At 39.5% G+C, this 16,301-nt stretch overlaps 1 protein-coding gene across 16 annotated transcripts in view; it reads right to left on the bottom strand.

Annotated features, from left to right (window-relative positions):
* ENTPD5 (ectonucleoside triphosphate diphosphohydrolase 5 (inactive)) overlaps positions 1 to 16,301 on the bottom strand; it is a 49,386-nt gene that overhangs the window by 24,510 nt on the left and 8,575 nt on the right. For 11 of the 16 annotated variants that reach the window (XM_047864749.1, XM_047864738.1, XM_047864753.1 and 8 more), the window contains 3 exons: positions 3,912 to 3,984; positions 1,792 to 2,077; positions 1,066 to 1,145 (listed from right to left, as the gene is read on the bottom strand). In XM_047864749.1, coding sequence (XP_047720705.1) covers positions 1,066 to 1,145; positions 1,792 to 2,008 — 297 coding nt within the window. In that variant the 5' untranslated portion in view covers positions 2,009 to 2,077; positions 3,912 to 3,984. Of the gene's footprint in view, positions 1 to 1,065; positions 1,146 to 1,791; positions 2,078 to 3,911; positions 3,985 to 4,914; positions 4,993 to 5,347; positions 5,385 to 16,301 lie in introns of those variants that run through there. The other 5 variants (XM_047864750.1, XM_047864745.1, XM_047864746.1 and 2 more) reach the window with 4 other exon arrangements.

A 16,301-nucleotide genomic window follows, 5' to 3' on the forward strand; every position in this document is an offset into this window, starting at 1 on the left:
ATTACCATGCTACAGGTTTTATGATCTCTGGAAGGACAGAACCTGCCAGGTTCATTTTTGCATCATACCACCTACACGCACAGGACAGAGTAGATACTCAATTTATGAAATTAAAAACCATTATTTTAAATCCGCTGTTTCCCTGAGTGAACATCTGACAACATGCTGCTACCTCTAAATCATCAGAATTATTAGCAACCACAACAAAATCTTCTTTAAATGTCAAATCAGTTTTTGACACCTCCCAATTTTCTGACGCATTTACCATTTCATATTAGTGAGCTGAGAAAAAAAACATCTTCACAGGTCTTCAAGTTCAAGCCATTCTTTTTTCTAAGATTTTATTAAGTAATCACATGCTCTACCAACTGAGCCAGTCATGTACCGCAAGCCATTTTTAATAGCAGTTTTTCCTTTGGTTAATGACTATGCTTGTAACAATATCTTTACATTTGCTACCAAATGGTCAATATTCTGCCTTATTATATTTTGGTATGGCCTCTGACACACTGGGTATGGCATGTTATGGGTGCTCAAATGTGAAATACAGTCATGACAAAACTCTCCATACATCCTTTAATACCAAAGATTTTTGTTTTCATGAGTTCTTCCCTAGTTTCTACAGTATAGGTATACATGATCTGTCCTATATCAGGGTACTTTGAAATGAAGTTCATTGGGTCTACAGTTCCTCAACTGCTATGTTTATACCTCATATCTTATAGAGAACTCCATGTCTATCTTCTCCATCTACATTAATCAATGCAGTTGATGGCTTCAACTCAAAAATCTTAAACAGTAAATACAAAGGGAGCAATCTGCTAAAAAAAAAAAAAAAAAAAAATGGTGTCATCCCTGCATATCCACAATCTATTCTTGCTTCGTTCTGCCCAAGCCCTAGTGAGCTTGGGGTGTACAAGTATAACTGAGTATATCTGAGGACAGAAAACTGATCTTTCACATGACCCAATATCAGTAGTGAACAGCATGAGGTATTTCACAGCAGCAGTGTGGTAAAGTTATTAAAGCATTGAGAATCTGAACATCTTGTTATAAAAAACGCACCTGCTTAGGTTGATCTACAAAAGCAGAAAGTCCTGGCTTCACAGAATCAAAAATTTCCCCTTCCAGAATCGGAAGCTGACCTTTTTGTCCATGGAAGAAAACAGAAGACAGATGGCTGATTACCAAAAGCTAGACTGTTTCTGATAGTGGGTTCTGTATCATATGACCTACTAGATTAACCTATTCCTCCAAGCCATCCCAAGTAATCCCACCTGTGAAGAGTGGCTTGTAGGAGTATTGAGTAAAGGGACAGAAGATGACAGGCAATTCTTGAGAGTCCCTCTGCCATTTGTCGGGGTGGACACCTAGCTCCTACTCCTGCTCTTAGGCTCTATATGTAACCTGAGAACACTGGAAATTCACAAAAAGTTAATCCTCAGGGTCGTTTCATCTCCTCCAAGGATGACAGTGATCCTCTCTCAAGACCACATCCAATATTCTCAATATTCTGGATCCGAAGTATCAACTACCTTTAGAGAAAAGGACAAATTACAACTATATTTCTTGGACATATGGGTTTTAGACTACAGGCAACCCAGATCTCTTTAATTTCACACTGAATTAAACTATATGTTCAATTATCGTCCAAAATCTTCTCTGAAGAAAGACATTCAGTAGCATTAAGATTCTGTTATTCATATCACACACTCTCAGCACATTCATTTCTAGAAGGAGAGGCTGAAGTGTAGATTAATAGGCACCAATGAGGGTACGAGTTGCACTTACCTGGTATTTTCTGCACAAAGGTATAAACATGAATTCGTGTTCCAGTGCTCCCTGCATCAAACATAATTCCATACAATGTGCTAGCACTGACATTGATGGGGCACATGGAAGACAGGAAGACACCCTCAAACCAAGTCCGCTGGTCTCTGTGGAAGACAGTGCTGCAAACACAGGATGTCACCAGCATGAGAAAGGCTGCCCCCCATGCAGTGGCCATTCTCCTCCCAAGATGTGGTGAGTCTAGGCTTTTGTTGCAGAAGCAATGCTGTCCATACACCTGCAGTGGCTTATAGGACAAAAGACAAACATAGACCAACTCATCTTTTGTTTAAACCTGTAAAGGAAGAAATACCTACTACAGAAATCCCACCCCCTTCCCCAAGGTGCTCTTTCTCTATTTTTTATAAGCAGCACAACAAGCTAGACCGTAGTAACATAGGCTCTTGGCACCTTTTCCTTTAGAGTATCTTGTTGCAATAGAAAACTAGGATTTAAAATATATTTCCTCATTCTCTGCTTTCATTTGTAAGGTGGATCCCTCATACTCAAGGCTCTCTCTGCCACCCTGCTCTTATTGTTGAGTCTAATTGTCTTCTTTCAATTTCAACGATTTTGTCTTTAGATCATATAATAACCCTCCCACTTTCCTTCTCTTTTGTCTTTTTTCCTATGTTTCAATTTCTGAATTAAAGTTATAAATTTACATAGAAGTTATAAAGTCACTAGCATTAGGGTGTCCACAGGCTTCAAAAATCAGGCTACTGGACTACTACCTGTGACCAATAATATTGCCAGGGTTTGCACATACAATCCCATTTTAGGGAAATCAACTTAATTTAAAAACACTTAAATGGACCATTATAGGTTTTTTTTGTTGTTGTTGTTTTCAAGTTTCTTTAAGTAATCTCTATACCCAATGTGAGGCTCAAACTCGTAACCCAGAGATTAAGAGTCACATTGCTCTTCCAGTCCAACTGAACCAGCCAGGGGTGCTGACTGTTACAGTTTCAAAAAACATCTTTCATAGGTTTCAGGGTTCCATGTTATCCCTGTAAGAAGTTAAGGCAAATGAGCAAATTAAGCCAGAGAAGCTCAATGACTTGCTGAAAGTCATAAAGCAGGTCATTGGTGAAATCCTGATCAGAAATCAGTCTTCACTTTTGCCAATCTTTCTTTTTCTGATTATTCCCAAAGCCTCCCTTACAGCAAGTTCTTGCCTATATTTCTTTATATGTTTGTAGCAAAGACAAAAATCTTAGCATTAGTGCTCAGCATTATTTGTTTTAGATCAGTATATTATAGCAGGTTGAATACAAATGATGCTGAAAACCTACAGTAGGGTTACATGAAACAATGTCTCTTGGATAAGCTGTATTTTCTTTGCTCTAGGCTGTATTTTCTCCTGGTATTCATGAACAATGCTATCCTCTAACATGTAAGGCTTCCTTAATGGCCCTTTATGCACTTTGCTCAAAAAAGTTTTGAGAGTCCTGTTCCAGCCTTCATCACTGGACTTTTCCTTATGTAAGTCACAGTAACTGGTTATATAAGATCTAATTCTGAAGTTCCTATTGTTCAGTCCCCTTATCTCTAACAGAATACTCAGTATATTTGGGGCATAGATTGAGGATTCTCAGTGATTCTCAAGTTTGTTGACCTCCTAGGCTTCATTTTATCAAAATGCTTCTCTTCCCACAGGTGGCATATTGTATAAAATTATGCAAATTGAGGGATGCCTGGGGGCCGAGTTTGAGCCTGCATCGGGCTCTCCTCTGACAGCACAGAGCCTGCTTCGGATCCTCTCTCTCTCTTTGCCCCTCCCCTGCTTGTGCTCTCTCTCTCAAAAATAAGCAAACATTTAAAAAAATAATACAAATTGAAGTTAATTGCATTCAGAGTTTAAACTTTTAAAAATAACTAGAGTAGTTCTGAGATACTAAAAGGCAGAGTTAGAATTATCAGTTTGAACACAATTCAAGGCTGGACTTCTATTCCATAGTTAAGAATAAAGGTTTCGGCTAGGGGAAAAAAAAAAAACACAACTTTGAGTCTCAAAGGAAACTTTATCCCAGGAAAACAACACTGAAATAGGGTAGCTGCTTGGCCAGATTCATACTCACATCTTAAATCACTCCCTTTGGCTGATTTTTCTTTTACAGCAAACAGACTGGACATGTATATCAGTCTAAATAACTGAAAATAGAAACAACCATTTCAGATTCTTGGAGTATTAATGGATCCTTGCCTTGTCCAGATTTCAAACCATATCCAGTCCTTGGTCCCTTTTCTCCCTCAAGAAGAACATTTAGGGCTCTCCAGTCACCAGCCTTCCTCTACCTCTGTAACTAATTCCAGAGCAGCTTCTTAGGGCTCATTTTTTCTCTATTATTGTGGTTTCTGAAAAATCTCTCCAGCTTCTATTTCCACTAAGCAAACATTTGTTTTTCTGCCAAAAGAGATTTCACATGGAAAAAAATGCATGCTAGGTTATCTGTTCTCATGAAGTGAAAAAGTGCAGAGTCATACCAGGTGTTCAGTGTGAAACTAAACAGATCTTAGAGAAAGCAAAGGATGAAAACATAAAATTCCCCTCCTGCTTTTAATCCCTACCTTCTAACGCCACTTTCAATCTCATTTTTCTTTAAGATTAGTTAAGAATGGCTTACAATTTAGAGTGTATAGAATGGGATCCTCTTTTACACAACCGCAGCCTGAAAAGCTTGCTCATTCACTTCGTTAGTCTTTGCTTAAATGTCACCTTCTTGAAACCTTCCTTGTCGACTCAATTTAAAATTGCAGCCCACCTGGCCACATGCACATCTTCTACCTTCCTTCCCTGCTTTTTTTTTTTTCCATAGCACTTTCCATCTTCTATATAGTTTACTACTTTTGTGGGTTTTTTTCATATTCCTTGCTCTCTGCCATCCTCATGTGAGCTACATATGGGTGGGAATTCTTGTCTGTTGTATACACTGATGTGTTCCTGGCACTGGAACAGTACTATCACACAGTAGGTGCTGAATAAGTACTCTGAGAAGATGAATAGTGATCCAATAACTCAGGCATTGGATCCTACCCATTTAGCAATATAAGAGCTGACCTCCTAAAAAGGAGGTTAATTACCTTCCACTGGAAGATCACGATTCCAAACTTCCAGGGCAAGATTGTTTCTTCAAACATGTCAATTATATGTTTTATATGCTACTCAAAACAAAACAGATAGTCAAGTTTACTTTCTACAGACTGGGGAGTATACACATCAGTATACTGAAATTCACTCCTTTCAGAACTGACCTTCTCAAACATCTCTTGCTCACTTTCTCCTATTCACCCCCATAAAGTCCCCTCTTCAATTCTTTTGAGACCCTGGTGCCAGCTAGTGTTTGTCACTATTCTCATTTTCTTCCAAGGTCTTTTCAATATATCTTTGTCTCTATAGGAAACATTAATACTCCCTAGTCAGCCTCCCCAGAGCTTCACACTCCAGATTCCCTTCTCCCATGTCACCCAGACAGACCACAATCCCACAGAACCCAGGCCCCATTTGGGTGCTCACCAACTCATGTCTGCCTGTTCCTGTGAATCCTTGCTTTCACTGTTGGTTGCCTTTTGCTCTTTGATCCTATTTCAAGAATCAAGCTAGCTTCATGAACCACGTTCACCTTTGTGCTAGCTTGCAACTAACTACGTGGCATTTTGCTAACTCACTCCCTTCCTGATCTTTCACTCCTCCCTTATCCACCTTTTTTCTGGGTACACATGATTGTCTGGTTCATCTACTTTTATGATAGTTAAGTGTCAACTAGTAGAATTGTTTATAGGGCAGAAGTTGATCAGGAACTGACTTCTCTATTTTTATACAGGATATTACATGTTCTATTTACGATTACAAAATATGTAACTATGTAATAATGTTATTAATCCCCTCCTATTTCATGTTTTTACAACCTTAGTCCACTCCTTGGTAGCTTCTATCCTTGAGATGAACTTAGAAACCTGGGCATTGGATTGTTTACTTAATAAGCATTTACTGAATGTGGGGCACCTGGGTGGCTCAGCTAAGCATCCAACTCTTGATTTCAGCTCAGGTCATGATCTCGTGGTTCGTGGGATCAAGCCCCATGTTGAGCTCTGGGCTCACAGCTGCAGAGCCTGCTTAGGATTCTCTCTCCCTTTCTCTCTGCCCCTCTTGTGCACATATGTGCACACTCTCTCAAATAAACTTTTAATTTTTTTTTTTTTTACTTTTTTTTTCAATGTTTTTTATTTATTTTTGGGACAGAGAGAGACAGAGCATGAACGGTGGAGGGGCAGAGAGAGAGGGAGACACAGAATCGGAAACAGGCTCCAGGCTCTGAGCCATCAGCCCAGAGCCCGACGTGGGGCTCGAACTCACGGACTGCGAGATCGTGACCTGGCTGAAGTCAGACGCCTAACCGACTGCGCCACCCAGGCGCCCCTCTCAAATAAACTTTTAAATAAATAAATATTTTTTAAAAATTAAAAGTAAATAAATTAATTAAAAGGTCATATATTTTAAAAAAATAAGTATTTACTGAATGTCTGATATATGCCAGACACTGTGCTATCTCCTAGATACAAAAGAGGGATTAGATATAGGCTCAGCTCTTGGGGAGACTTCAACTTACTAGAAGAAACAGACAAGTAAACCAACAGCTATAATGCACATACTGTGGTAAGTTCTTTTATGGGAATATGCATAGAATGTTATAGGAATGGACCTACAAGGCAAATAACTCATCTCAGAGTTACTGAGTTACATCTCAGAGGAAGGATGGAGTTGGGAAGGAAGCGGGTGGCTCCTTAAGGGATAAGAGGCCTAAGCTGGGTCCTGAATCAGAGGTAGGAATTAGCCTGGTGAAGTGACACAAGGAGAATCCTGAGAACTTTAAGTATTAAACAGATGAAGTATAGAGAGCCAAAACAGAGAACAGGTGTGAGAAACAATGGTTCTGTAGGCAGTGAATCATATTTCAAAGAATGGACTGGTTTTCCTTATACAGTTCCATGAGAACACCTGATTGTTAATTTAAGTCCTTCTATTCCTTCCCTAAACAAATATAAGTATTGACTGACCTGAATAAAATGACACAGGATTTCTCAACAGTTTAAAATAATGGAATGAAGTAGGTAACTGGAAAGGTCCACCAAAAAGTCTTAGTGAAGCTCCCACTGCCAATTCATCTGAGCTCCACAAAAAAGCTAGCTTTAACAAAGTTAAAAATTAAATACAAAGCAAGTTTAAAATGTAACCAGAGTGAAAAATTTAAATAAGCTGAACTATGGAAATGGATTAGCCAAACTACTCAGAGCAAAAGTTAGTCAAGTACAGCAAAACGAAAACTGGTCTAATTTAAGTATGAAATAGATTCAGTACAGTGAGCAATGCCTCATTTGGGAATATAAGTTGGGACCTACATACCCAACACCAAGGACCAGAACTCTGGAACACTTTGCTATTTGAAGAGTGTCTAAGGTGAGGGAACATGATATCTTTTGTATTTCCAAACCCAAGTACTGAGCCTGGAACATGTTAACATCAGTAAATTTCCTTTTTTTTTTAAATTTTTTTTTTAACGTTTATTTATTTTTGAGACAGAGAGAGAGAGACAGAGTATGAACGGGGGAGGGTCAGAGAGAGAGGGAGACACAGAATCCGAAACAGGCTCCAGGCTCTGAGCTGTAAGCACAGAGCCTGACGCGGGGCTCGAACTCACGAGCCGTGAGATCATGACCTGAGCCGAAGTTGGACGCTCAACCAACTGAGCCACTCAGGCGCCCCAACATCAGTACATTTCTGACTTGGTACAACTGAACTGATAATATCTGCAGACAAAAGCATTGGGGAAGAGGGTACCACCTTTCCCAGTGTCTTACTATGGCTATCACATACCCAACTCCCCATGCCCCTCAAAACCAGCTCATGGATAGTAATGCTATTCCAGGAATTCTATTTATTCACAAATTCATTCATTCATTTAGGCATTCCAGAAATTATCAGCTGCCAATGCTACTTACAAGTATGTCATGCAAAGATGAATCATCTTAGACCTGGCCTTTAAGAGACTACAGTAAACAGGAAATAAATACATGTCCATTAACTATGTCTGTAGAGTTAAAAGGTGACAAGTAGCACAGTTGCCATGCTCTGAGACTTTAAAACAGGGAGATATTATTTACAGCTGGAATAATTGAGAAGGCTTTATAAAAGAAGTGGCATTTGAGGAAGGTCCTGAGAAGGGGCATTAAGATAGGAGAGGAGTACTTTTCAGGAAACAATGATTCAAGACATGGATATAGAAAAGGGATGGAAGCCCCCGGGGAATAGTGAACACATCAGTTTGACTAACTGTCATAGGAAATAAAGTTGGAAGGGCAAATTCAATTCAGACAGGAGAGCACACCAAACACTCAGCTGAGTTCAGACTAAACTCTGTAGGCAACGGGAAGCCATTGAAGATTTTTAGCAAGGAAGTGTCACAAATATGAATCTGGCCATTACATATAAGAAAGACTGAAGTGGGAAGCCTTAGTAGGCTCCATTCCGGTGTCTAATTCTACAAATGTTCACTGATGCCCATCAAGTGGTAGTTGCTTGAGAATTAAACATGAATAAACAGACTTTTTTATTCAAGATTCTCAGAGTCTGGCAGAGGTGACAGACATAGACACAAATAACCACACTTTCAAGTTAATCATAAAAACACTAAAAGAGCCCAGGGCTTTAAGGACTAACTCTATTGATAGGATTAGGAAAGGCATCATGAGATGGCATGTGAACTGATTGTGAAAAATGAATAGAACTACAAAAATAATATAGACATGTGGATAAAAACCAGAGGGACTATAAAAAGATGAAATAGGTAAATATGAAATAGGTAAATTATGAACGGCTTGATTTCATTTATTTCCCCAAAAATGTGTAATATGGATTTCAGAAACAAGAAAGTACACTATTAGCAGAGGAGGGTATAGAAGAGAGGGTTAGCACTTAATGCAGGGGACTGTGGCCAAAGGAGCACAATCTGAAGTAATAATAATAATAGTGGCTAGTATTTATTGAAACCTTAATACTAGCTAAGCACTATGTTAAGTATTTTACATGCATCATCTCATTTAATCTCACAGTACCACTCTGTGAGGTAGGTTTATTTATAACACCCCCTTTCTAGAAATGAGAAAACTGAGTCATAGGAAGCTAGGTAATGTAAGACCATATAGTAAGTGAAGAGAGCCAGAAATCAAACCCAGATGGTCTAATTCCAGAGCCCACAGTTTTAACTACTAGGTCACCCAGGAAGGGTCACCTAGAATGACTCCAGGGAAAAATGGATTTGAGGGTGGGAAGAGAAGGTAGAGCAGAGAAGAATGATCAGAGATGAAGCTGGAAAGTTAGACTGGCATCAACATGCAAAAGTCTTACAGTAGTTTGATCTCCTTCCTATATACGACCAAGAACTTTTGATCTGTTCCCTGCCGGTTAGAACCAGAAATTCATTATATTTCCACTATCTGACCACTTCTGATCACTCATTGCTACCACCTTGGCCCAAGCCACCATCATTTCTCATGTGATTTACTCTGTCTTAACAGAGCTCTGCTTTTTAAAAAAAAGTTTATTTATTTTTTAATGTTTATTCATTTTTGAGAGACAGGGAGAGATAGAGCATGAGTGGGGGAGGGGCAGAGAGAGAGGGAGACACAGAATCCAAAGCAGGCTCCAGGCTCTGAGCTGTCAGCACAGAACCTGACGTGGGGCTCAAACTCACAAACCATGAGATAGTCATGATCTCATGAGCCAAAGACAGATGCTTAACTGACTGAGCCACCCAGGCACCCCAGAGCTCTGTTTAAAACAAAAAAATTGTTTATGTATTTTGAGAGAGTGTGAGAGTGGGCACATGTGAATGCAATAGTGAGTGGGGGGAGGGGCAGAGAGAGAGGGAGACACAGATCCCAAAGCAGGCTCTGTGCTGTCAGCGCAGGGCTCGACTCAGGGCTCTATCCCAGAAACTGGGAGATCAGGACCTGAGCCAAAATCAAGTGTTGGGTGCCTAACTGACTGAGCCACCCAGGTGCCCCAACATATCTCTGCTTTTACTTTCACTCCCCGAGAGCCTTTTTTTATTTAAAAAAAAAATTTTTAATGTTGATTTATTTTTTAAAGAGAGAGGCAGAATGTGAGCAGGGAGAGGGGCAGAGAAAGAGGGAGACACAGAATCTGAAGCAGGATCCAGGCTCTGAGCTGTCAGCACTGAGCCTGACATGGGACTCAAACTCATGAACCATGAGATCATGACCTGAGCCAAAGTTGGACACTTAACCAACTGGGCCACCCAGGTGCCCCACCTACAGTCTATTTTTAACAAGCAAATAAAGTCATCCTTTTAAAATGTTACATGTCTCCCCTCTGCAAAATCTAGCAGAGGCTTCCCATTTCCCCCAGAGTAGCAAGATTCCAACAAGTTTTCATGGATCCACCTGTTCTGCCTCCCTCCCTATTACCTCTCTCACCTTATCTAAGTTTTAATCTTACTCCCCTGCATCACAGACCTCTGCATGCTTACATGTCAAACATGCTCTGGCCTTAGGGCCTTTGCTCTAGCTGTCCCCACTGTCTGAAATATACATCCACTTGATAAATTCCTACAACTCCTTCAAATCATTGTTCAAATGCTACTTTCTTATTGACACCTATCTTTAATATTAACTTCTCTCCCTCATGTGGCCTTACCTCTGCCTGCTTTCTCAATCCCCTTTACTCTGATCTTTTTTTTCCATAGCACTTATCACATTCTAACGTATTAGACAGCTTATATATTATGCTTATGCTTATTATGTGTGTTCCTCTAATGGAATATATGCTCCTAGAGAGAAGGAATATTTGTTTACTGATGTAGCCCAAGCACCTAGTGGAGTGTCCAAGGTTCTCAAAAGAAACTGATAATAGGAAACTATAAAGTGACATAAGAAGGGAAAAATAATACTTTCATAGATTTGTAAGAGAATAAAATGAGATTTTAAGAGAATAAGATGAATACCTGATCTAGTAATAATGATTTGTTTTTAGGAGAAACTATAATTTTATTTTTCTGAATCTATTAATTCTATAGCTATACTGCTACATTGAATGTCAGTCTTAACCACTGTTAAAATTTTGATAAACTGAAGTAATTTTCCAAAAAAAAAAAAAAGAATCTAAAGGATACTAAACTACTAAACATTTACATTGTCCAAGTTTTATCAAACCAACAAATATTTAAGATGGTATACATTAGTTACCTGATGCATAACAGATAATCGCAAAACTTAGTTGCTTAAAACCATAATAAACATTTATTATCTCACAGTTTCTGTAGTCTAGGAATTTGAGAATTGGATAGTTCTGGCTCAGGGTCTCTCATGATACTGGAGTCAAGATGCAGGCTCCCCAGCCTGCAGTTAACTGAAGGCTTGAATGAAGCTGAAAACCCCACCTCCAAAACGGCTCACTCGATGGCTGTCAAGTTGATGCTGGTTGTTAGAAGGAAGCCTCAGTTGCTTCCAAGTGGACTCTCCAAAGAGCCTTGAATATCTTTACAACATGGTGGGTGGCTTCCTCCAGGGTGGGCAATCCAAGAGAGAACAAGGCAGAAGCAGCGATGTTTTTTAATGACTTAGCCCTTCAAGTCATATACTATCACTTCCCCCATATTCCACTGGTCATGCAGACCAACCTAATAAAATGTATGAGAGTGGGAATGCAAGTTGGTACAGCCACTCTGAAAAAAGAATGGAGGTTCCTCAAAAAACGAAAAATGGAACTACCCTACGACCCAGCAATTGCACTACTAGGCATTTATCCACGGGATACAGTTACACTGTTTCAAAGGGGCACATGCACCCCCATGTTTATAGCAGCACTATCAACAATAGCCAAAGTATGGAAAGAGCCCAAATGTCCACTGATGGATGAATGGATAAAGAAGATGTGGTGTATATATATATATATATATATATATATATATATATACAACGGAGTATTGCTCGACAATCAAAAAGAATGAAATCTTGCCATTTGCAACTACATGGATGGAACTGGAGGGTATTATGCTAAGTGAAATTAGTCAGAGAAAGACAAAAATCATATGACTTCACTCATATGAGGACTTTAAGAAACAAAACAGATGAACCTAAGGGAAGGGAAACAAAATAATATAAAAACAGGGAGGGGGACAAAACAGAAGAGACTCATAAATATGGAGAACAAACTGAGGGTTACTGGAGGGGTTGTGGGAGGGGGGATGGGCTCAATGGGTAAGGGGCATTAAGGAATCTACTCCTGAAATCATTGTTTCACTATATGCTAACTAATTTGGATGTAAATTTTAAAAAATAAAAAATTAAAATAATAAAAAAAGAAATGTATGAGAGGATGGGCATGAATACTAGCAGGTGAGAATCATTGGGGGCCATCTTGGAGGCTACTGCAAGTTATAACCAGTATTTGCGTAATATTATGTGTTCAGCTTTTTTTCCTCACTTATACATATTTCTTTTTTTTTTTTTTTTTTTACTTATACATATTTCTATCAACAGAGCTTACACACTTTAAAAACATTTTTTTAATGTTTATTTATTTTTGAGAGTGAGAGAGACACAGTTTGAGAGGGGGAGGGGCAGAGAGAGAGGGAGATACAGACTCTGAAGCAGGCTCCAGGCTCTGAGCTGTCAGCACAGGGCCCAACGCAGGGCTCCAATCCACAAACCACAGGATCATGACCTGAGCTGAAGTTGGATGCTTAATTGACCGAGCCACCCAGGCGCCCTGACCTTATACACTTCTTGTTTGGAAAACTACATGTTATTCCAATAATATTAACTCTTCTTTTTTAAAATTTGTAAAAATGTTTACTTATTTTGAGAGAGAAGGAGAGAGCACATGCTGGAAGGGCAAAGAGAGAAGGAGAGAGAGAATCCCAAGCAGGTTCCACACTGACAGTACAGAGTCCAATGCGGGGCTCAATTTCACAAACCAGGAGATCATGACCGGAGCCAAAATCAAGAGTATAATGCTTAACTGATAGCCACCCAGGTGCCTTGCCTCATTTTTTTTTAAATGTTTATTTTTGAGAGAGACAGAGCATGAGCAGAGCAGGAGGAGGGGCAGAAAGAGAAGGGGACAGAGGGTGCAAAGTGGGCTCTGCCTTGACAGCAGTAAGCCTGGTGTGGGGCTCGAACTCCCAAACCATGAGATCATGACCTGAGCCAAAGTTGATGCTTATAAGACTGACTGAGCCACCCAGGCGCTCCATTTCTTTTTTTTTTTTTTTTTTTTTTTAATTTTTTTTTTCAACGTTTTTTTATTTATTTTTGGGACAGAGAGAGACAGAGCATGAACAGGGGAGGGGCAGAGAGAGAGGGAGACATAGACTCGGAAACAGGCTCCAGGCTCCGAGCCATCAGCCCAGAGCCTGACGCGGGGCTCGAACTCACGGACCGCGAGATCGTGACCTGGCTGAAGTCGGACGCTTAACCGACTGCGCCACCCAGGCGCCCCTCCATTTCTTTTTTAAACGTTTATTTATTTCTGATAGAGGGCGTACAAGTGGGGGAGGGGCAGAGACAGAGAGAGGGAGAGAGAGAATCCCAAGCAGGCTCCATGCTGTAAGCACAGAGCCCAACATGGGGCTCGATCTCACAAACCATAAAATCACATCCTGAGCCAAAATCAAGAGTCAGACACTTAACTGAGTCACCCAGGCGTCCCTCAATGATATGAACTCTTAAAAATTAAAAACAATAATGGACTTTTAGTTTCTCTGAAAATATCAATCCCACCACTTGATGCTTTCCATTGTTTCTGTTATAGTCCCAATATTTTACTTAACATCATTAAAGTCAGAAAAACTACAACTCATACAAACATCCTGCTTGTTCCTAAGGGTGAAAGGAATTTAAATACTTCAAAAAAGTCAAATATATTTAGGAAAGAGTAGGAAAAAAGTAAACAAGTCACTATATTTGTTAAAATTATAGGTATCCATTAATAACTGAATACTAAACCTAACAGTGAAATGAAATACTAAATCAAGGAAGGTATAAAGTGAAAATATTTATATTAACTTATATTGTTTAAATGTAAATATTTAAAAATATTTATAACAAATTTCTTCATGCTATATACAGAAAGAAAATTTCTAATCAGACAATAGTAGCATTAATACTTAGGTACTGAGGAGATATTTGGTAGAAAGGGATAAGACTAACAACTGGCACAGATACAAAATCCACTGAAAAATTCTGTAACAAGCATTTTTCAAGTATCAACAAAATAAAAAAGTTATTAAATAATCAAATTATATTAGATCCCTGCCAAAAAGTAAGACCTGTATAACATAATAATAAACCATAATAAGAGCATGGAAACTACAAGAGGAGAGATTGGACAAGAGGAATTTTCCAACATAGGAGTTGTGCTGACAGAGGAGAGGAGTCTTGCCCCAAGGGCTCAGCTCAAATCTGACCACACTGTCCCAGGTGGATTCACAGATCAGAAGGGGGCGTTGAATGAGATCTTTTAAGGTCTCTCCAACCCTAGGATCAAACACTCCCAATGAATAAATTAAAATTGATACATTGGTAGTTACCAACAAATATAAAATTTTTTCCTATAAACATCACTTCTTTCTGTATTTTATTCCATTTTATTCAAAACATTTTATTCAAAATTTGTCTAACTTTATTAGACAAGTGTCAAACAGGCCCATTCTATACAATGAAACCATTTGGGTGTTATACCAAAATGAGATCAGGCAGTGCCTGACTTCATTCTTCATTGTTTCAGGCTTGACTTAGCTACAATAATCACTGCATGGGGAAAGCTGTTGCTCTTTCTGCCTCTTTCTTCACAAGTCACAAGGCCTTTTCTTACCCATTCATTAAAGTGAAAAACCTTTAGATAGGAAGATACTACCAGTCAGGAGAGGGTTAATATTGTCCCAATGAGCAAATATAATGAAAACCTAAGGAAATAACTATCTCTGCCTTTGAACTCCTATCCATTGTGGGAGGCACTTATGTGCAGAAGAGTATCTGCAAGGATCAGTGCCCTTTGTCACTGTTTACACTGGACTTTGTGGGAAGAGACGTGAAAACCTATTTTCCCTTTCTTATTATCAAATGAAAAATAGCTACTGCTTTAAAAACATTAAATCAAAATGAAAAAAATGAGAAAGACTGAAATATTAAAGGATACCTTATATATAAAGCAAGGAATAGGACTTCCACATAAATACATTTCTTCTAAATGTGTCTGAGATGCTTCGCCTTTAAGTAACATTTTTATTTTAAAAATGTTTGCTACCGGGGCGCCTGGGTGGCACAGTCGGTTAAGCGTCCGACTTCAGCCAGGTCACGATCTCGCGGTCCGGGAGTTCGAGCCCCGCGTCGGGCTCTGGGCTGATGGCTCAGAGTCTGGAGCCTGTTTCTGATTCTGTGTCTCCCTCTCTCTCTGCCCCTCCCCCATTCATGCTCTGTCTCTCTCTGTCCCAAAAATAAATAAACGTTGAAAAAAAAAAATGTTTGCTACCAATATTTTTCTAAAATTTTTTTATGTTTTTTTTTTTTTTAATTTTTTTTTTCAACATTTATTTATTTTTGGGACAGAGAGAGACAGAGCATGAACGGGGGAGGGGCAGAGAGAGAGGAAGACACAGAATCGGAAACAGGCTCCAGGCTCTGAGCCATCAGCCCAGAGCCTGACGTGGGGCTCGAACTCACGGACCGCGAGATCGTGACTTGGCTGAAGTCGGACGCTTAACCGACTGCGCCACCCAGGCGCCCCGAAATTTTTTTATGTTTTGAGAGAGAGCAAGTGTGAGTGGGGGAGGGGCAAGAGAGACAGAGAATCAGAAGCAGTCTCTGAGCACTGTCAGCATGAAGCCCCATCCCCATGTGGGGCTCGATCTCACGAACCATGAGATCATGACCTGAGCTGATATCAAGAGTCCACCACTTAATCGACTGAGTCACGAAGGTGCCTCTGCTACAAATATTTCTCAAGTGACTTATGATTTAGGGTCATGATTATCATCAGCAGTTATATTTTTCTGTAAACTTGGGATGCCTCTAGGTGCTAGAGTTCTATAGGATTGTTTGCCTTTCTGCCACCAAACAGTCCCAGAATGCTATGCTTTTTGAGCTAGTTTCCCTGGACATGATGCTATGTTATCACTGATTAGTGTTGCCATGGGCCTGATTCCTTCAATAAACTGTCATCATGTAATATTTTAAAATCTTTAAAATCATGGGGATGTAAATCAGAAAGCCATAATTATTAGACTTTTATGTCAACTTATGCAAATGAGGGCCTAAAAGAATAAGGGTTTGTGACAAAAGAATAGACTTTGTGACAGCGCTTTAGTGGCTCATAGATCCCTTTCTATTTACTGTAAGCTCTCAGCTAGGAACAGAAAGCAGAATGTACAGAAATCTGACCTATGAAAAAG

Source organism: Prionailurus viverrinus, chromosome B3 (assembly GCF_022837055.1).
Source record: "Prionailurus viverrinus isolate Anna chromosome B3, UM_Priviv_1.0, whole genome shotgun sequence".
Lineage (NCBI taxonomy): Eukaryota > Metazoa > Chordata > Mammalia > Carnivora > Felidae > Prionailurus > Prionailurus viverrinus.